General features: G+C 45.5%; 1 protein-coding gene across 1 annotated transcript; it reads left to right on the forward strand.

The window, feature by feature from the left end:
- The first annotated feature begins 8,060 nt into the window (after positions 1 to 8,060).
- PRSS36 (serine protease 36) lies at positions 8,061 to 20,556 on the forward strand. Its single transcript, XM_056806340.1, has 14 exons — positions 8,061 to 8,238; positions 8,520 to 8,555; positions 8,982 to 9,147; positions 10,480 to 10,754; positions 11,777 to 11,946; positions 13,263 to 13,506; positions 13,597 to 13,726; positions 13,873 to 14,111; positions 14,207 to 14,367; positions 14,568 to 14,808; positions 15,883 to 16,024; positions 18,629 to 18,885; positions 19,163 to 19,284; positions 19,991 to 20,556. The coding sequence occupies exons 1-14, from the start codon at positions 8,205 to 8,207 to the stop codon at positions 20,276 to 20,278; spliced, it is 2,505 nt and encodes an 834-aa protein (XP_056662318.1). The 5' UTR covers positions 8,061 to 8,204; the 3' UTR covers positions 20,279 to 20,556.
- Positions 20,557 to 21,817: the final 1,261 nt, after the last annotated feature.

The following is a 21,817-nucleotide window of genomic DNA, read 5'->3' on the forward strand; positions in this document are numbered from 1 at the left end:
GTAGAAACACAGAAGAAAAACAACTGCTTGATCACATGGTCGATGGGGATATGATTGGGGATGTAGACTCTAAGTGATCACCCTAGTGCAAATATCAATAATATGGAAATGGGTTTTGATCAATGACACATGTAAAACCCAGTGGAATTGCTCATTGACTGGGGGCTTGAGGGAGGAGGGAAGGGAAAGAACATGAATCATGGAATCATGGAAAAATATTCTAAGTTAACTAAACAAAATTTTTCAATTAAAAAAAGAAAAGAAAGAAAGAAAATTTGGGTTAAGTGACTTGCCCAGGGTCACAAAGTTAGGAAACATTTAAAGTCAGATTTGAACCTAGGTCTTCTTGAGTTCAGACCTGATGTTCTTTCTATCCACTGTGTGGCCTGGCTGCCCTTTATCCTTAGTTCTTAAAGTTGTGAGAAAAGATAAAGGTTTAAAAAAAAATGGATTAGGTCTCTCCCAAATCTACCTCAGGCAGGGGTCAAGGGGTTGGCTGATGCCTCTGGGGTTGTTGACTCTCACCCATTCCAGTCCTTTATCTTTCCTTTGAAGTTATTGCAGGAATTGTCTATCACCTAAAAAGGAAAGCTAGCATCTTTATCTTACCCCGACCTGAGATTCCAGAGAAAGCATTTTATCTTCCGGCTCCAGTCTAGGGAGAAGAATCAAGTTGCCCAGAGCAGGAAAATGCCCCACACAGGAATGGCAAAGCTCAGAAATAAGAGCGAAATGATTGCAACTAGTAGAGAGGCTGTACCGTATTCAAATCTCATAGGGACACTTTTTGACAAGTTTAAATTTTACCTCAGCTCCAAATAGACCTTTTCTCCCCATGTTTCTTTTTCCAGGCGACTCTCTCTTCTTCCTCTCTCTTTGTCTCTCTCTCTCTCTCCATCTCTCTCTCTTTCTCTTTCACTGTCTCTCTTTCTCTTGGTCTTTCTGTCTCTCTTTCTCCCTGTCTCTGTCTCTCTGTCCCTCTCTTTGTCTCTTTCAGACAGTGGGTCTCTGCCCCAGTAGCTAATACACCTCTACTCAGGTGTGCAGAAAGGAGAGGTGTCAGCTCCCTTTGGAGAGCTCTCAAGGATGTGTAAGGAAAGAAACCAATTTGGAATGACATGCAGAGTTGTAAAACTGTGCATACCCTTAGACCCAGCAATGCCACTTTTGGGACTATTTCCCAAAATGATCAGGGAAAAAAGGAAAAGAAGCCACATATCCCAAGATTTTTATAGCCGCTCTCTTTGTGGGGACAAAGAAATGGAAAGGGAGGGCATGCCCATCAATCAGGGAATGGCTAAATAAGCTGTGGCATATGATGGTGATGGAATACTATTGCACTGTAAAAAAAAAAGAGATACAACAAGCTAATTTGGGGGAAATATGGGAAGACCTTTGTGAAATTCTGCAATGAATAAAATCAAGAGAACATTATATACAACTACAGAATAAATGTTTGAAGAATAACTTGTGAATGTTCACCTCCAGAGAAAGAACTAATCATAGAAAGAAGAAAGACATGGATTAAATATACATTTCTGTGTAGGGCAAGGAGGCAAGGAGAGGGATCTCTGGGAATTTTGATGTAACTAACAAATAAAAAGTTTAAAAATGAAAGAAAGAAGACAAACAGTAGGCGAACCCACTCAGGCACAAGCTTGACTAGGCTATGTGATTAAGGGCTGGTGTGTGGGGTACCCCCAGATCTTCCTGAGCTCAGAGTCTTCTTTACACTTCAAAACCCCCAGGAAAAAGAGGGGCTGAGGGTCAGGAATTGCCTTTTTACTATAGTTATAGAGCCCTGGCTCAGCAGCCAATTGTAAGGATCATCATGACATACAGGAAATAAGTCAGAGGATATCTGAACTCTGGTTACAAGTGAAAGGATGTAGGGTAAATTAAGGGGTGAAAGAGGAGAAAAGAAAGAAAAAGACCTGAATTAGAGCAAGTGAAAAAGGAGGAAAAGTGTAAATTGGAGAAAAGAGAGAAAGGGGTGAATTTTTTTAAGGGAGAATTTGGGGGGGACGCTGGTAGCTCAGTGCATTGAATACCTAATCTGTGCAGTCTATTAATAGTGCCAGACCTAACCCTAACTGTATTCGGTATCCTGACAGAAACATTAATGGCCCTTTTTTTTTTTAAACCAGAGACAAAAACAATTTGGAGGCATAAGAAGTAATATTAGTGTGGCCAAGATTGGGACTGGTTGTGGAATTTGAAGAACTTTTAAGAAAGAAGTGGAGGAGGGGCAGCTGGGTGGCTCAGTGGATTGAGAGCCAGGTCCAGAGGTGGGAGGTCCTGGGTGCAAATCTAGCTTTAGACTCTTCCTAGCTGTGTGACCCTGGACAAGTCACTTTACCCCCATTGCCTCGCCCTTACCACTCTTCTGCCTTGGAACCCATATACAGTATTGATTAAATAAATAAATAAACAAACAAATAAACAAAATAAATAAATAAATAATTGAATGAATGATGAATAAATAAATAAAGGGGGAATTAAAAAAAAAAGGCTATGAATGGTGAAAGGGCCTGGATGAGGGAGAGAAAGCATCCTCCAGATTGGACCTGACAGCCAGTCCCCTCTTGCTCTTTTTCCCAGCCTTCCTGACCTATTACTCAACCTTCATGCCTTTGATATTTTATCCTGGTTGTCTCTCTGTTTGCCAAATGCATGGCATGGCAGTCTGTTCAGGATGGCTTTGCTGGGCCCTTGAATACAGACGTGGTGGTTCTTTGGTGCATATTAAGGTAATTAGGAGAAGGCTTGTGTTTGGGTACTAAGAGGAATGGAGTAGGTCAGGGAAGTCTGTTATTAAGTTCTGTCATTAAGAGAGAGAAAGCCCAAAACCAACAAATCTTAATTTCAGTTTACTTAAAAACAACAACAAAAACCCTCACCTTCTGTCTTAGAATTCATACTAAGTATTGGTTCCAAGGAAGAAGAGCTGTAAGGATTAGGTAGTGGGAGTTAAGTGACTTATCCAAGGTCTCACAGCCAGGAGGTGTCTGAGGTCACATTTGAATCCAAGTCCTCCTGTCTCCAGACTTGGCTCTCTATCCAGTGAGTCACCTAGCTGTCCCCAACAAACCTTTATTAATCAGTTAGCCAGTCAGCAAGCATTTATTAAGCACCTATTATGTGACACATGGGCAGCTAGGTGCTGCAATAGATAGTGCATTGGATCTAGAGTCAGGAGGACCTGAGTTCAAATCCAAACTTAAACACATTAGCTAGTATATCTGCCCAAAAAATTCTAAATAGGGTCAGGAAGAGTCAGACCCCAAAGAAAAAATGACTAAAGGATAATGACAGCAATGTGACAAATACCGTGCTAAATGCTAGAGACAAAGAAAAGTAAGAAATGTGGTCCCTGCCCTTAAGGAGATTCCATTCCAATGAGGGAGACAAACATGCCAATAACTGGGTGCCACAGGCACAGTGTAAATAGAAGGAAATGAAGTGTCTTTTAGATAGTCTGTACAAAAAGACTGAATAGCTTAAAAGTACAACTAAGACTTTTGGGACAGTTGGGACCATTTGGAGGCATAGCAAAATGTAAAATAGAGGTTAGTTTGGGAGAGTGGAGAGGAAAGAAGAAAAGGGAAGAAAAGAAAGAAAAAAATGGGGGGAAAGTGTTTTCAGGATTGAGAGTGGTCCCAATGTGATGGAGCAATGAAGGGATGCTACCTAGAAGTATTGGGAAAGACATCTTTAAAAATATGTCTGTGACTCCGTGAATAGACAAGTTTTGGATTCAAATCTGACCTCAGCCACTTCCTAGCTGGGTGACCCTGGGCAAGTCACTTAACCCCCATTGCCCAGCCCTTACCTCTCTTCTGCCTTGGAACCAATACACATTACTGATTCTAAGAGAGAAGGTAAAAGTTTTTTTAAATAGTGTGTAGGTCAAATACATACAAATAGAATATTCTTTTAAATATACTAGAACAATCTCCCTATTTGAAGGAAACTGAGAAGGAATCAAACTGTTTTGTAAAGTGAAGAGATGTCACTTTCCCCTCCTCACACTAATTTAAAGCTGGGGTGAGGTGGGGGGCAATGTATTGAGAGGGAAATGCTCTATGAGAAAGAGGGGCCCATAACAGGGTTGTGTGTGTTTCATCAGTTGGGCAAGTCAAAGAACCTCAAGACCAAAAAGAGTTCGAGAAGTTATAACAGCCTCCAAGCTTCCTGCTGTCTGCCCAGTGAAAATTTTGAGCTGGCTCAAGGATTCTTGAGGATTTTCTTTAGGGAATAGAGTGGGAAGGGCACCAGGCCTGGAGATAAGAGGACCAGAGTTCAAATTTGACTTCAGATACTTCCTAACTGTGACTCTGGACAAGTCCCTTAACTCTCATCACTAAAAAAAACCCAGAACCATCAAAGCAGTTACAAAAGAACATGTCTTTAATGAGGCCAAGAAAGACAAGGCTCTTATGGCCACCACACTGGTACCTAGCTAGGACACACTGGGAACTGGGTTTCGAGGGAAAAACACCAAGAATTGGGATTTCCATTGAACTAAACACCTTGGGGTTATATTTATACCTTAAAGAGTATGACCAAAGAGAACCAGCTGACTGGTTACCAAGGAGCTGGGGGAAAAGATGGTAGCCCCATGTTAGGGTACCTGGGAACAGCCCAAATACAATGAAGAAAGTCTAAGAAGACAAAAAGGCTACTTAAGACTAGACTACACCCCTATCAAGGGTGCTCTGTGGGTGTTTGATGGTTCAGTCTGGGACAGGATCAGTCTGAGAGTTTCTTTCTTTTCTTTCTTTTCTTTTCTTTTTTTAATTTTTATTTGGTCATTTCCAAACATTATTCATTGGAAACAAAGATCATTTTCTTTTCTTCCCTCCCCCCCTCCCACCACCTCTCCCACAGCCCATGAGCAATTCCACTGGGTACCACATGTGTTCTTGATTCAAACCCATTTCCATGTTGTTGGTATTTGCATTAGAGTGTTCATTTAGAGTCTCTCCTCAGTCTTATCCCCTCCAACCCTGTAGTCAAGCAGTTGCTTTTCCTCGGTGTTTTTACTCCCACAGTTTATCTTCTGCTTGTGGATAGTGTTTTTTAGATCCCTGCAGATTGTTCAGGGACATTGCATTGACACTAATGGAGAAGTCCATCACCTTCGATTGTACCACAATGTATCAGTCTCTGTGTACAATGTTTTCCTGGTTCTGCTCCTTTCGCTCTGCATCACTTCCTGGAGGTTGTGCCAATCTCCATGGAATTCCTCCACAGTCTGAGAGTTTCTTGAAGGTTGTCAACTCCAATTGCTTAGTCCTAACTACTCTTCTGCCTTAGAATTGATTCCACAGAAGGTCAGAGATAAAAAACAAAACCTATCTTTCCAACTTCAAAAACAAATGATCCAGGGCATGTTTGGATGATCTTAGCGCGCGCACACACACACACACACACACACACACACACACACGCAGAAATGATCATTGACAATGTTGTAATAATTTTCCTGGTCCTGGCTAGCCACTGTACAAATAAACCAGCAAAGGATTCAGATGAGTAGATGGTGATGGCCAAGAATGTATCTCACAATTCTACATTTAAAGTTTCTGTCTTAAGATATTTGTAGATTCAGATATAGAGAAATGTCTGCATATACATGTATTCTTTCTGCCTTTCTTCCAGAGCTGGGTTGGGTCAGATTGGATAGGGTTTAGGCAGGTTTAACAAAAAGCAGTTCATATGGAAGAAATATGTTTTTAGGAAAAGTAAAGGATACTCAAACTGTTACAAACAATTTTAGCATAACCTTTCACACTGGCCTAAACATTACAATATCTTCTTTATCAGTCAGTTAATTAATTAACATTTGTCAAATTCCTAAAAGGTGCCTTATTGGACTGGATAAAGAGATGGGAATGAGTTTTTGAGAACTATTCAGTCCTGAGAGTTTTTACAAAATGTAAAGTGACTTGGGAGTAGGGAAATACCAAAAGTGGCATCAGTAATTTGGTGTCACAAAAAAAAAAAGAAATATAACAGCAAATATAGCAAAAAATAGATTCAGTTGTATAATCCACTTTTGACAACAGCAAATATTTTCATTCCTACCAGTTCTGCTCTCACCCAGGCTGTGCTGGGGGGAATAAGTCTCCCCATGGGGTTTGGCTTCTTTTTCTTTCCTATCCCTAACATTCACAGTCAGACAATCTCAGGTTAGATGGCTATTTAGTGAGTGTGTGTGTGTTTTAATAGTGCAAAATGAGAATAAGTTAAAGGGATAAATTTCCCAAATGCCAGCTGCTTTGATTATCATCAAGAAGAGACAAATAATTTTTCTGTCTTCCACTCCTCCCACTGGAACAGAAAAGAAACTGTATGTGGGAGGTCAAAATTACATACAGAGACCAACTTCCCCACTTCAGAAATGAAGGGAGGGAGAAGGCACTATATAGACTAAGTCCATGAGTCTCACTGAACCTTCTTCAGTCAGCCAGATGGTTCCTTCCTGTCTCACTTGTGCCCACAGTTAATCAGAACATCTCCCTCTGCTCCCAATCTCCATGGCTCTCCTTGTGAAGGGTCAATATTTCAAGTCTGATTCTAGTTTTCTCATCTCCATGATCCTCTCCTTCTTCCCACACACATGGCCTGGCAAGCAAGAAGTCCCAGCCAACGTGGATGCGAGCCAATATGAAGTCTCCAAGGAACATTCCTTCTGACTTCTCAGGATGTCCTTTGGCTGAACATCTTCTCTGCGAGGTCAAAAACTGCAGAAGCTTGGGGAGGTGCCAGCAGGAAAAGACAGACAAGTTCAATCTGAATTGAGATAAGGGCTTACACAGGTTTGCTCCAGTGGGATATGCCTGTAGAAGGCAGGGACGGTTGGGAAGTTTGGGACCAAGCTGAGAGATCAGGGAAGACCTTGTTGAGTTCATGACTATTGGTAGTAATCCATTGGTGATGATCAAAGGGACCAATTAGACACAGTGACCCAGAACGGGTGACCTCTCTGAGAGGAGACAGATATCTTCTGTTGGCCTAAACTGGAGGCATGAGTTAGGGAGGCTGGATTTCCATGCCCCATTCTTCCCCACAAGCTTTATCACATTGTATTCTACTTCTGTACCCATCTCAGCTCATGAGAACATGGTAGGGCCATACTTTTCTGCCCTGGTTTGATCTGAGTTTCTGTTGGGAGAGACTGATACCAACATAAGAACTATGTCTTGCATGGGGCAGATAAAAATGAGAATAATCAGCTTCCTGACCTCAAACAAGTCACAGGAGGCCCTCATTGGGCCTCCATTTCCTCCAGCATAAAAGGAAGGGATTGAACCAGACAATGTCTGGAGGGCCCTTCCAGCTCTGACATTCTAGGATTCCAAGCCAGCAGCTGATAACGAAAGTGAGCTCTGGGGCATGAGGCACCAAGGGGAGAATGAGAAGCTGACTTGGGGAGTCTTGGTAGAAAGTAGGCCTTGGACCCCAGCCCAGTCCTCTCCCCTCCTGGAGTGCAGGCGTCCCGCCTGGCTGCTCTGGGACATGGGATCTGTGATCACGTTGTTTAGGACTGGATCAAATTCCCTGGGCTCTTTTCTTTGGGGCTGGCAGGCAGCATGGGTAACTGGAGCTGTGTGAGAAAAAAAAACGACCCAGAGTCCATTTGGCCATCCAACCCTACCCAGAGCAGAGGTGAGTCACATCAATGAAGAGCCCCCCTCCCTTTCTCACCCCAATTCCCATGGGGACCCCACGCAGGGGGTAATCTTTCCCCCTTGAAACTCGTAATGAATCTAGGATTCTCATTTCCCTATTCTCTAGGGTCGCCCCCCCCCCAAAAAAAAAAAAGCCATTTTTTTCTTGGAACTCAGTGGCCCTGGCCCTGAAATTCTTATTTCCTAAATTTGGTCCTGAGGGCCTCATAGTACCCACCCCCACCTTCAGAAAGCAGATGTCCTGCCTTGGAGCTATTGTAACCTTGGTGGGCTGACCTTATTCACCCCACCCTTCCCTTTGAGATGCATCCGGCCTTGGGGTGGGGCACCCAAAACTTCCCACCTCCAGCCTCAGGACCTTTCCAGTTCTCTGGAAAGAGATAAAGGCAGGGAGGGTGGGGCAGTTTCAGGGCCAGCAGCTGCCCAGGGCAGGTGTCTCTTCGGAGGGTAGAGGTCCCTGCTCCTGTCCCTCAGAGCTCTGGGATCCTCCCCAGGCTCTGCAGCACCATGTCCCCAATCCTGCTTGTTCTTCTGCTCTTGGGTAATGAACTGGTGTTGGGGAAGGTGGATGAATGACTTGGGTTCCAGGAAGGAATAAGTAGACTCTTGAGAGCTTAAGGAGTAGGGGTTCCAGGAGGCGGGGAGAGATGCTTGAGGACCAGAATACCCAGGAGATGGAATAACTATTCTTGAAGTCCTGGCAGAGGATTTGAACCATAAGCCTTGGAACTGGAAATGAGATAAGGAAAGGGGAAGGGCAACTCCTGGAAAGGAGGTAAACTTCATTAACTCAGACTATTTCATTTACCTGTGTCTCCTCAGCCTTCCAAAATGCCCCTGGAAAAACGGAAGAACCAGGTAAGAGTGAGCGTCTGGCGGGTAACCGGACACTCCAGAGGCTGAAAGGGAGGAGGGGGTCAGAGGTTGGGGACTGGTGGTCTCGGTGGGGAAAGCAGGGCCAGGGGGAGGGGAGCTGGTGCTCTCAGACCTGCCATAGGAATTGCAGTCTTCCTTTTGTGACTATTTCACATAGAAACATCCCATGGAATTGTTTCCAAAACTAGATAAAGCAGAAAAGAGATAGACTAGATAAACTAGATAAAGAAAAAAGGAGACAATGGCCACAAGCATTGGGTCAGAGTCCTGAGAATGCTCTGGCAGAGGCGATTCCCGTTCTTCCAAGGGACTCCTAGAGGTTTATAGAGACTACTGTAGGTCAGGGGGCAGGATGATGGGTTCTGGGCCTGAGGATGGGGAGATGAGTCCTTCGAGTTCCTCCTGCAGAGTGTGGTCGACCACAGCGGCCCGAGGGCCGAATCGTGGGTGGTTCTGATGCCTCCGTTGGAGACTGGCCGTGGCAAATTGCCCTGTTCTGGGGCGATTTTTACATGTGCGGCGGCTCCCTGATCTCAGAGTCCTGGGTCCTGTCTGCAGCCCACTGTGTGGTACAGTACGTATGGGGATTTGTACCCTTCCTGCCCTTTGCCCCAGACCCCGGCTCTCCCGGGCCATTGGCACAGCCCGACCCCGTTTGCCACTCGGCATGAGCACGCCTGAATTTCCCCCCATTCCTGTTCATCACCTGCTCGGTGACACCTGCCCTGCTCAGGCTGAGACCTCCAGTGCTCTCTTTTCTCTTTGCAACGTCAGAGAGAACCATAAAAGTGGTCATAAAAGAGAACTACCTTCCCCCATTCTGTATCTGAGCAGAGATCTCAGAGGAGGTGTGAGGAGTGGCCCAAGGTAACTGGAAAGATTTAAGTGGGGCCAAACGTCAGGATAAGTGTCAGTTGCCTTTTTAAATGGTTAAATTCTGTCTTGGAGATACTCTGCTTTAAGGCAGAAGGGTAAGGGCTACGCAGTGGGCTTTTAAGTGACTTGCCTGGGCCACACAGCTACGAAGTGTCTGAGGCCAGATTTCGACCCAGGACTTTGATCTCCTGGTCTGGGTCTCACCTACAGAGCCACCTCCCTGCCCTAGTGACAGATTTTTTTTGTTTATCTTTTATTTTTTATAAGATTTAATTGACTTATTTATATTTACTTTTATTTTCCTCATAAGTTTCCCAAAGTTATAGGATGCATGTTGTCTCCCTTTCCTCCCCTCTCCCTGAGTTCAAGAGTAATTCGGTCTGGATAGTGACAGCTTTTTGATGTGATAGCCTCCTTAAGCCTCAGTTTCCTCTTTTAACCCTTTCTGTCCTTAGTAACAACTTAGTTACTTAGGATAGAACCTAGTAAGCAGCTAATTGAGTTAAGCCTAGAGCAGGGGGAGCAATTCGGGGACTCAGGATGCTTCCCAGCTGGGTGACCCTGCGCAAGTCACATTACCTCATCACTTACCCCTTAATATTCTCTCTTGGAACCAATATACTCAGTATGGATTCTAAGACTGAAGATGAAGATTTTTAGAAAATCTTTAAATCCCAAAATCAATTCTTAAAGGGTCAATGACTTGGTTGGAAAGATCCACATTTGAATGCAGCTTCCCCCCAACCCTGGCCTGGGGTTCGGTCCACTGCGCCCCCTAGCTGCCTCTCCGGTGTCTTTTAAAAAGTAGTCCCTCGTTCGCCACTGAGGTATAAAATGGGCCAGGCCTCAAACTACACATCTTATCAAAAAGGACTTTTCTGTCCTCATCCCAGGTGTAAGCGGCAACCCCTTCCCCAAGCAACGCTTCCCCCGACCCCCAACCGTGGTGGCGAGCCACCCCTGGCAGGGAGGGCCTGGAGTGTGTGTGGGCCCCACAGCAGCCAGGCCCCAGCCTCCCTTCTCCCCCTAGGAACCATACTACGATACCCCCGGAGATGCTTTTCGTGGTCCTGGGAGCCCACAATCAAATGTCTGGGGCCCCCGGGATCAGAAGGAACGTGTCTCAGGTCCTGGTCCACGAGGACTATCTTGAAGCTGAGATTGGCGACATCACTTTGCTGCAACTCTCCAAGCCCGTCAATTTCAGCGACCTGGTGCAGCCTGTCTGCCTGCCCCGGGCCACTCACCACTTTGCCCACGGAGCCTCCTGCTGGGCCACAGGCTGGGGAGCCATCACGGAAAAAGGTAAGATTCCCTGCTCTGCCGGACTGGGTCCGAGGTCAAATCTGAACCCACCACCTCCTGTTTCCCGCCACCCTAACTTTGCAAGCAAGACAGCTTGAAGTAGGAGTGTTGGAAGTGGAGCGGATGAATACTGGCTATTTTTGCACGTGATTGGTTGTGGTAGATTGACTACTGGAGATGAAAGTGACTGGAACTATCGTAGAGATAGGAAAGGCTGAAGGGGCAGGGGAGCCAGTTGTCCAGAAAGGTAAAACGGTTCCTTTGGTTCTGTGGATGAGAGGCAGGGTGATTTTGGGTTCAAATTTAGCCTGGGACACTTCCTAGCTGTGATCCTCCTTGGGAAAACCACCTTTAAACTTGCTCAAATGCCAGTTCCCTAGCCTGAAGGCAAAAGCTGAAGAAGAAAAATACATATATTCTATAGCCAACTCTGAGGCAGGTGATACAGGTATTTTCTTCATTTTAGAAGTTAAAAAGAAGGGGCAGGTTGGCAGGCTCAGTTGGCTCAGTGGGTTGAGAGCCCAGCCCAGAGATGTGATGTCCTGGGTTCGCTTGCTGTGTGACCCTAGGCAAGTCATTTAACACCTCACCCCCTAGCTTTGGAACCAAAAGTATAATTTATTCTAAGATGGAAGGTTTAGTAAAATATTAAGAGACTGAAACTGAGAAGAGATAGTGATTTGTTTGACATCTGGTTATAAACTGATTGGAAATGGGATGCTAACTATTTCTGGGTTCATGGACCTTCCGGAGTTCAAAAGTGGGGGGTAGCGGGGTGGTTCAGTGAGAAGTCAGGCCTGGAGATGGGGAGGTCCTGAGTTCAAACTTATCTAGAGGGGATAATGGAAGTTCTAGGAACAGATGTTCAAGGGGAAAAAAAGAGCTTGGGACACAGTTTCTTTTCCCCCCCTTTCCTGAGTCTTTTCCTTTCTAGGCCAGCCTCTTCACCCATCCCATCCCCAAATCCCCTCAGCCACCCATTCTCCCCGTGCTGAGAATATGATTCCTCCTTTTCTCCACAGTGGACCTGAATCCCCCGAGGACCCTCCAGCAGGTAGAACTAAAAATCCTTGGAGAGGATGCCTGCCAGTGTCTATATAACAACACTCTAATCGCCCAAAACTACACTTTCACCCTTGGGCCCGGGATGCTGTGTGGTGGCTTCCCTGAAGGTCGGAAGGATACTTGCCAGGTGAGAGGAAGACATCTGTTCTATCCTGATCTGCCCTCCTCCCCCTGTGTCTTGATTTAGTTATTCTCCACACATACTTGATCTTCCAGATAACTGACTTACCCAACAAAAAAAATTAATTAATTTTGCATGGTAATACACATATAATCCAAATTGAATTGCATTGCTTGCCAGATCTGGAAGGAGGGAGGGAGACAATTTGGATCCATAACTTCAGAAAACTTATGGTAATTGGTAAAAAAAAATGGTAATTGGTAAAAATTAAGTAAATGAAAGCTTCATTAAAGTACTTCTTCTCGGGCTTAGTTTTCCTCATCAGTAAGCTGGGGATAATAATACTTGTGCATGCTACTACCTACCTTTCAAGGTTGTTAAATTTAAGCTATAGGGAAATGGAGAAATGTTATTGAGTGGGATGAAAGAAAAACTCCATTACTGAGTAATACCTCCCCTCCTTAGAATCAATACTGTGTATTGGTTCTAAGGCAGAGTGGTAAGGGCTAGGCAATGGGGATTAAGTGACTTGCCCAGGGTCACTCATCTGGGAAGAGGCCAGATTTGAACCTAGGACCTCTCCTTTCTGAACCTGGCTCTCAATCCACTGAGCCACCCACCTGCCCCCAGTAATGAAGTCTTAAAGAGCCCTCTGGCAGCTGAACTGTTGTCAGAAAACCCAGGTACAAAAAACAGCCACTTAAAAGATAGTCTTTGTCAGAGGCCACTTAAAAACAATCCTAACAGACTTAGTTGTATGAAGGAACCCTAATGCTTTTCTGTAACTATTTTTGGACATTGCTATGGAAATTTGTTTTGCTTGACTGAATGTGTATAGGAAGGATTTTATTTTTCCTTAGTTCTCATTGGAGGTGAGAATGACGTAATGGGGGAAGGCAGACCGATTATAAAAAAATAGAATATAGTTTTTAAAAAATCAATTATCGAGTCCAGACCTCACACACTTGCTACCTGTTTGACCTTGGGTAAGTCACTTAAACCCTCATTGCCTAGCCCCTACGACTTTGCTGACTTAAATGGCAGCTAGGCATTCTTCTATTACCTCCTCAGGAACCATTTTTTGTTCTATTCTTGTGTTTAGGTTAACAGTAACTCTGTAAAGTAGGTAATACTATTTTAGAAATGAGATCGATCAGAGACCTATAGAAATGAAGTGACTTAACCAAGTTCCTACAGCAACACATCCAGGTCTTCTGACCCCAGAATTCCATTCCATTTTAAGTACAATAGTTGTGACTTGTGGGGTCTTAGTGCCTCTTGTTTGGTCTGGTCTCCTCCAACTCAAAGCCCAATTTCCACAGGGGGACTCTGGAGGCCCACTGGTCTGTAAGGAAGGAGATCAGTGGTTCCTGGCTGGAATCACCAGCTTTGGCTTTGGTTGTGCCAGAAGAAACAAGCCAGGGGTTTTCACAGCTGTGGCCTACTATGAAGACTGGATCCGGGAAAGAGTGACTGGACATAGGGTTGCCTTCCCCCCACAACCCGAGCCTCTGCTGCCCGATTTGCCAGAGTATTCTTTTGGGAACTGTACCCTTGCCTTGCCAGGTGAGGATGAGGGAAAAGGGTGCCTTGATATTCTAAGCTGAGAGATGGGAATGTTTGAGTCTAATCCTTCTAACACTTCTACCCACTCAGAATGCGGAAGGACCAACCGAACTGGTTTTTGGCCCTGGCGGGCTACAGTGGTTAGCCCAAGATCCAAGCCCTGCCATGGGGTGATGGTGTCGGAGAACTGGGTCCTGGTGCCTGCCAGCTGCTTTCAGGGGTGAGCAATGGTGCAGGTGTCAGCAGAGGCCACATGGAGGGGTAGAGAGGAAGAGTTCTGTATTGGAAGAGGAGGCACTTAACATGATGAATTAAAAGGAAATGAAAACTTAATCAAAATACATTTCTCTCCCTGAACCCTGACAGCCTGGACCTCAATAAGAAGGACTTTGAGGTGGTGCTTCCACCCAAGGCCATGAGGATACCTGTTGCCCAAGTTGTGTTGAATGAAAACTATACCAAGAGCTACGATTATGACCTGGCCTTGCTGCAGCTACAAGTGCCCGTGAACAGGAGCGACAACACGAGGCCAGTGTGCTTGCCCATGGTAGACCACTACTTCCTGCCCGGGAGCCAATGCCGGCTGGCCCAGTGGGGGCCCGGAGGTGAGTCCCCATTCCACGCTTCCCCACCACACCAACTGCAGCAGAGCAAACCCTTCCTAGCATCCTCCACTTTTCCTCTCCTTTGTCTTCTCCAGAGCCACCCACTGTTGACACTTCCTTGCTGGAGTCCCAGATGATGTCCGGCTGGTGGTGTTCCTGCCTTTACCAGGAGGGGGCGCTTGTGCCCCGGCCTCAAGCTGTACCTGAAGCCCTGTGTCCCTACTACCGCCGGGAGGAGGAAACCCACCGCTGTTGGGTGAGAAGAGTTCTGATGCCTGGCTTCGGGGAGCAGGGACTCAGTTTGGGGGGATCTGGGCCTGTATTCCAGGCTTCCTGGGAGAAGCTTAAGGAGTTCCCCCCAGATTCTAGGGGTCTTGGGAAAAGGAAGGGGGTCTTGGTGGAAGTCCAAAGGCTAAAGGTCTCATAGACCTCCGTCTCCTGATACCTCCTTCATAGATGGGGAGCCGTTGGAGCCTCCTATGCCAAGAATCGGGGACCTGGTTTCTGGCAGCTGTTTCAGTCCCCCCAGAAAACTGTCTCCGACCTCAGATCTTCTCCCCAATGCAAACTCACGACTTCTGGATCAGGAGTATCACCATTAACGCCTACATGGAGGATCAGCTGGATTGGAACTGGAAAGAGGGGACACAGGCGCTCTTTTCCTCAAAGAGCTGTCCTCCTCCTCTCTCCCCTAGAGGTAAGGATACTTGGGGAGCACTTCAAGTTCCGGTTTTGGGGGTGATGGGAAGGGAACATGTTACCTGGTGATGCAGTAATGGAATTCACAGGTTCCATGCAGTGTTGGGAAAGGGTGGAAATTCAATAAGTCCTTGTTGGGAGTGGGTTGTGTGAGGGGGGAACATTTTCAGGGGTTTCATGATGAATTCAGTGTTTTGGAGGAGAGATTCATTGGTCCTATGTCAGGAAAGATTACTTTCATAGGGGAAGGGAGGGAACAGGATTCAGTGGTTTGGGCTGGGTAGGATTCCAGTAACAATCAATGGCTCCAGTGAGATGAGGTGATGGACACTGATTTCATGGGAAGAAATAGTAACCTTGCAGGTGGCTCAGTGCCTAGAGAGCCAGGTCTGGAGAACTGGTCTAGCTGGGTGACCCTGGGCAAGTCACTTGCCCCATTGCCTAACCCATACCATTCTTCTGCTTTAGAACCAATATGTATTGATTCTAAGGCAGAAGGTAAGGGTGTAAACAAGAAAATAGTAACCTAGCAATTCCTTTGAAAGAATGATTGGTTCCATAGGCATAAGGGGGTGGACTTATCCTTTTGGAAGTTCAGTTTCTACAGACAGGTATTCAATGGCTCCATGGGGACGAGAGCTGGAAGTTTGAGATTAATTGATACGTGGAGGGAGGATTTTGGAGGGAAGCTGGTAGATCCATGACATGGGAAAGGGTTCCAAGGAGGAACTCAAGGAGGATTTTATGGGGAAAGGATTCATGAGAGTTCCATGGTGTGGGGGGTGGGATTTAGTCATTGTCCAGAGATGAATTGTATGGCTGGACTGGGGAATTTGAGGTTTCATTTTATGATGGGGAAAGACAGGATTCAGGGTTTCCACTGGAGGGGGGAGGGAAGGAAGAGGGAGAGAAGAGAAGGAACACACCGGTCTTTGGAAGACTTGCTAATGCTGTGTCTGGGGGAGCTGCTCAAGAGGTTCCCTGGGGAGGGGTAAATTCAAAGGTTTCATTGGGAAAAATCTTCACTTTTGAAGAGGACTGGTTGACTGTGGAATCTTTTTTCTCTCATTAGTTTGTGGCCTTCGACAGCTGGCAGCAGAAGAAACTGGTCTATGGCCTTGGATGGCAGAAGTGCATGGAATCAGGGGTGAATTCTGCATAGGCATCCTGGTGAGCCCTCGTTGGGTCCTAGCAGCTAGTCACTGTGTGACAAGGTAGGTTTTACTCTTGGGATTCTAAAGGAGGGATTTCATTTGTGTTTTTGAGAGAAGGCAAGATTTAGTAATTTAATTTTATATTTTAAAATTTTCTAAAATTTAAAATTTAGAATAAAATTTAGAATATTTTCCATGGTTACATGATTGGTGTTTTCCCTCCCCCTCCCATTGCCAGCATGCAATCCCACTGGGTTTTACATGTGTCATTGATCAAGACCTGTTTCCCTATTGGTAATTGTACCAGGGTGATCATCTCCAATCTACATCCCCAATAATCAGTTTTTCTTCTGTGTTTCTGCTCCCACAGTTGAGTGTGGATAGTGTTCTTTCTCATTAGTCCCTCAGAATTGTCCTGGATCATTACATTGCTGAGATTGTACCACAGTGTCTGTACAATGTTCTGGTTCTGCCCCTCTCACTTCCTGGAGGTTGTTCCAGTCTCCATGGAATTCCTCCACTTCATTATTCCTTTCAGCACAGTAGTATTCCATCACCAACATATACCACAATGTGTTCAGCCATTCCCCAATTGAAGGGCATCCCCTCATTTTCCAATTTTTTGCCACCACAGAGTGTGCTTATATTTTTGTACAAGTCTTTTTCCTTATTATCTCATTGGGTTATAAACCCAGCAGTGTTAAGGCTGGATCAAAAGGCAGGCAGTCTTTTAAAGCCCTTTGGGCATAGTTCCAAATTGCCTTCAAGAATGGTTGGATGAATTCACAACTCTAGCAATGCCCAATTTTGCCACATCCTCCAACATTTATTACTTTCCTTTGCTGTCATATTAGCCAACCCGAGGTTCAGAGTTTGCATTTCTCTAAGAGATCTAGAATACTTTTTCATATACTTATTGATAGTTTTTTTTTTTTACAATTAGCTCCTTATAAATTTGAGTAATTAGACCTTTGCCAGAGGTTTTTGTTAGATTTTTTGGTTTTGTTTGTACCTTTTTAATGTAATCCAAATTATTCATTTTACATTTTGTAACAATCTCTTGCTTGGTCTTTTCCTTTCCCATAGATCTGACAGGTGTACCTATGTCCACCTAATTTAGTTTCCTTCTTTATAGTCATTCATTCATTCTGAGTTTGTAAGGCCTGAGATGTTGATCTAAACCTAATTAATCTCTCCCATACTGTTTTCCAATTTTCCCAGCAGTCTCAAGCTGGGATCTTTCAGTTTATTACCAGTACACTATCTTGCTGAGGACATTTACCCCAACTCTTCCATTGATCCTTCTGTCTCTTAGTCAGTACCATATCGTTTTGATAAACACTATAGTACAATTAAAGTACTGCTAGACCCCCATCCTTCATTTTTCTTTTCATTATTTCCCTGGATATTTTTGATCTTTTGTTCTTCCAAATGGACTTATATGATTTTTAATTCAGTAAATGGTAGTTTGATAGGTATGTACTAAATAAGTATAACTTAATTTGGGTAGGATGGTCATTTTTATCATATTAACTTGGCCTACCCATGAGCAATTAATTTTTCCAATTACTTAGATCTAGTTTTAATTGTTAAGTGTTTTGTAGTTGTGTTCATATAATTCCTATGTTTGTCTTGGTAAATATTTATTTATTATTGCCTAGGGTGATTTTAAATGGAATTTCTTTTTCTAACTTGGAAATATATAGAAATGCTGACTTACATGGGTTTATTTTGTATCCTGCAACTTTGCTAAAGTTGTTGATTATTTCCACTAGCTTTTTAGCTTTTTAAAGAATCCTGTCTAGGATTCTTTATAGACTATCATGTCATCTGCAAAGAATAATAGTTTAGTTTCCTCTTTAATTTTTTGCCTACTTTAATTTCTTTAAATTGGTACTGCTAGCAATTTCTAGTATAATGTTAAATAATAAAGGCAATGGTGGACATCCTTGCTTCACTCTTGATCTTACTGGGAATGCTTCTAATTTATCCCCATTGCAGATGATGCTTCCTGATAGTTTCAATATATAATTTTTTAGGAAGATTGAGTGATTTTTATGCAGTGAATAGGGTGACTTAGTGGTTCCTGGGGAAGGGGGGAAATTGGTAAATCCATGTGAGGTGGGGATTCAGGGTTCCCACTGGAGATGGGGATAAGATTTGAGGGTTTTATTAAGAATACATTGGAGAAGGGCAGCTGGTTAACTCAGTGGATTGAGAGCGAAGCCCAGAGATGGGAGGTCCTAGGTTCAAATCTGACCAACTGTGTGACTGGTCAAGTCACTTGACCCCCATTGCCTTTAGCCCTTGCTGCTCTTCTGCCTTGGAGCCAATATACAGGTGAGGGTTTTAAAAAATACATTGGAGAAAACAAGTGAATTCTTTGGGGACATACATAACATTCAGTGGTTTTGGCGGGAGTGGAATTCAGGCAGCTCCTGGAGGAAAGAGAGCAAGACTGAGAACAGTGAGATCTGAAGGAAGAGAAGGTCCTTCTGTAAAGTACTTTGAAGCTAGAGAAAAAGGAACCATCCAGGGCCGAGGAGGGCCTTCCACCTAAGTGGGGAGTGGAAGGAGATTCTAGCCAGCTTCACAAAGATGAGAAAGGACTTCTATCATGGCAACAGCGGTAGCTCAAAGGGGAAACTGGTGTTATCCTAACAGGCAGGCCTACATGGAATCTAGTCTTCGAGTGTACCTGGGCAAGGCAGGGCCCGAATTCACTGCCCCGAGCTTCCCCGTGTCAAGATTGGTCAGAAACATTCAACTGCCCTCCCTTGTGGGATCCAGAGCACCTCTGGTCTTACTGGAGCTAGACACCAGAGTAGAGCCTTCCCCCTCCACCCTGCCTGTCTGTCTCCATGATAAGCCTGCCTTACCTGGGACAAACTGCTGGGTGCTAGGCTGGCAAGATAACCAAGGTGAGCAAAGCCAAAGGGACCCTAGGGACCCCAGGGAACATGAAAGGGGTTTGGCGGCCTAGAACCCGAGGCCAGCTCTTTGAGGGAGTGTAAGACGAGAGGACGGGCTTAAGTGCTGATGAGGTGACAAATGGGGTCAGGACATTTGGGAAGGATGGAGTTGGGTGACAGAATAAAACATTTGGGATAGAAGAGGTTGTGCAGTGGGGGGGCTGGAGAAAAGACCCTGAGGTCCCCCAACATTACTGATAAGGCTTAATGATTCTGCTTTCCAAAGTCCCCTTGGCTGTTGAAGTCTCCATCTTGCCCCCTGGACTTTGCCACTGCTTCCACCAGGGTGAGCTGCCTTTTGGAACCATCTGCGTCCAGTATTCTAAAGGGACAGAGGCCAGATTGCAGGTATGAATGGGCAAGAAGAGAGCCCTGGGGCCACAGAAAATTGTTGCTGGGAAGAAAGCAATGGCAAGAGAAACTAGGATCTAGGAGGAATGACAATGATCTTTGGGGTTCAAATGAGGGGAGAGATCCTTTTCACCATCTGAGCCCCCAATTAGAGATGAAGTGCTTGCTTTGGGACCCCTGCCTGGAAAAAGGGCAAGACATGCAAAGCAACTACCCAAGTGCTGGCTCTAGTCCACACCTAGTCCAGTGCTGGCCTAGAGCTTGTGGAACAGGACATGGCTTGAGAGCTGGGGTGCTTCAGCGAAAAGAGCATAGAACTTGGGGCTTCCAGGTGGCTCAGTAGAGAGCTAGGCCTGGAGCCCTGAGGTCCTAGGTTCAAATCTGGGTTCAGATATTTTCTAGCTATATGATCCTGCACAAGTCATTTATTGCCTTGAGGCTTTACAGCTCTTCTGCCTTAGAATCTAGACTCTTAAGACAGAAGGTTTAAAAAAGACTGACTCAGAATCAACCCCAGGTTCAAAGTCCATACCTAACCCTCTGTGACTAAATTACCCTCAGATTCCTCATTTGTAAAGTGAAGATACTTCCCTTCTCACACAGGGATAAAGGGAAGATACTTCCCTTTCTTCCCGAGGGAAGATATCTCTGTGTGAGAAAAATGCTGTTGAAGTCCTAAATAAATGCTTATTCCAAACTCTAGGTGGATTCAGCACCAGCTCTCCTGTGCAAAGAACAAGGCTCCTGGGTCCTGCTTGGCCTAGCCCTAAGGGGAAGCAGGAAGCTATTTGCCCCAGTGGGGCCCTTAGAATCCTGGGTCTCCCACACGGTGGGGGAAGCATCCTTTCTGGACCAAGCATCCTTTTCCAAAGGGTCTACCTTCAAGCCATACAGTGTCCGGGACCCGTGCCCTCCAGGCCTGAGTGGGGCCTCCACACCTCCAAGAGCTGCACTATTACTGCTGCTGCCTCTCTTTCTTCTACTAGTCTGAGGTCCAAGGAGAGAAGATGCAACTGTACCTTTTCCCTCCCATTTCATCTCTTGCGTCATAAGTGTCTACTCCTACTAGAATGTGCCCAGACCAGTTCCAGGCTGGGAACCTCGAAAGCTTCCCCCCCCCATACATACACACTCACCTCCCCCAAGGAGGGTGATGATGATGGTGACGAACTGCCATCCCTGGGTGTCTAATTGGACTGCTAATTTGAGCCAAGGAATCCTGGGGGTGGAGTGAATACCTGGGCAATAAACACAAAGCCAACATTGCCAGCGGCTGCTTTCATGCCTGATGCCTGTGGGAGTGGGGGAAGCACCCAAAGGCCATAGAACAGAACTGGGGCTAAGAGAGGGAGAAACCTGAGAACTTGGCCTGGATAGTAGGTGGGAGGACACCAGTTCAGCTTGGGGATTGAAGGAGACCTGCCCATGGGGCTTAGAGACATCATAAAACCCAAGACACAGGCCTGTCATGGGGGAGAAGCCACAGGGGTTCATCATCCCTAAGCCAGAACCCTGGATGAGGAAGAAATAGGAACCACTGAGACATGGTTCTGGTTCTGGTTTTGGTTCTGGGAATCTTGGAAAAGGGGTCAGAGTAGGCTGCATCTGGAATTCAGTGGTCATTTAGAAGGGATCCTCAGACTGGCCATTTCTGAGGCCCTGAAGGTGTTTGGGTCCAGAGCTGTCCTCAGGAGGTTCCAGAGGTTTGAGTCAAGACACAGGGCTGGGAGGGAAATTTGTAGCTGATAACGTGGCAGCTGCCACTCATTCCTGCCTACCTGGAGAGGGTGTGCCCAAGGTCAGCTGGGTATTTGTCACTGCTGTAAAGGAGTACCAGTCTCAATGCCCCTCCTCCCAGGTGTTGTCTCCCTCCATCAAATCCAAATGTTAGAGGCTGAGAGCATGAGAGCCAAGCCTTGGAAACCTCTAGTCTAGGCCCTGGGTTCAAGGCAGGCAAGGCAGTCCCCATTGCCTAGCCTTTAAGATAGAAGTCATTTGAGCTGGCAAGCAATTTGATCTGGGTTATACAATGTATTTCCATATTATTGTAAGAGACCCCAAAATAAAAAGGCATTTTATTGATGCAGATAACTACCAGAAGGAAGAAATTGCTTCACCAATGAGTGCCCGCTGGGAAAAGTGGGAAACCATGTTTTCAAGTGATTTGTCCAGTCACAAAGGGGTTCTAGACTAGACTAGAGTGACATCTGGCTCAGGTATCCCTTTGTGATGTATATAAAATCACAGGTGTGTCCCCAGATAAAACAATGTCTTGACACAGCAGCACACCTGTCCATAACTAGCTCCTGCCCAGCCTCCTTCATGGGTCAAGGCTTCTCAGGAATTCGCCCACCTGCAGTCTGCTCAGACCCAGGCCCTGGAGTTGGAAGAGTAGCTTAAAGGCCCAAATCCTAGGTCTGGTTGGGACCCATCTGACCCCTCACCAGTATGAGGTACGGAGTTCACTGTTGTGTCAGGAAGATCATCGCATTCATAGGTTATGCACATTGACATACAGGGCACCATGCTT

This window comes from Monodelphis domestica, chromosome 7 (assembly GCF_027887165.1).
Source record: "Monodelphis domestica isolate mMonDom1 chromosome 7, mMonDom1.pri, whole genome shotgun sequence".
Lineage (NCBI taxonomy): Eukaryota > Metazoa > Chordata > Mammalia > Didelphimorphia > Didelphidae > Monodelphis > Monodelphis domestica.

Bases quoted from the DNA above. Each gene is read 5' to 3' on its own strand.
- PRSS36 (XM_056806340.1), top strand. From the start codon at position 8,205: ATGTCCCCAATCCTGCTTGTTCTTCTGCTCTTGG. The intron at 13,507-13,596 runs GTGAGGATGAGG...CTACCCACTCAG, and splicing joins CTGTACCCTTGCCTTGCCAG to AATGCGGAAGGACCAACCGA. The intron at 14,809-15,882 runs GTAAGGATACTT...TTCTCTCATTAG, and splicing joins TCCTCCTCTCTCCCCTAGAG to TTTGTGGCCTTCGACAGCTG.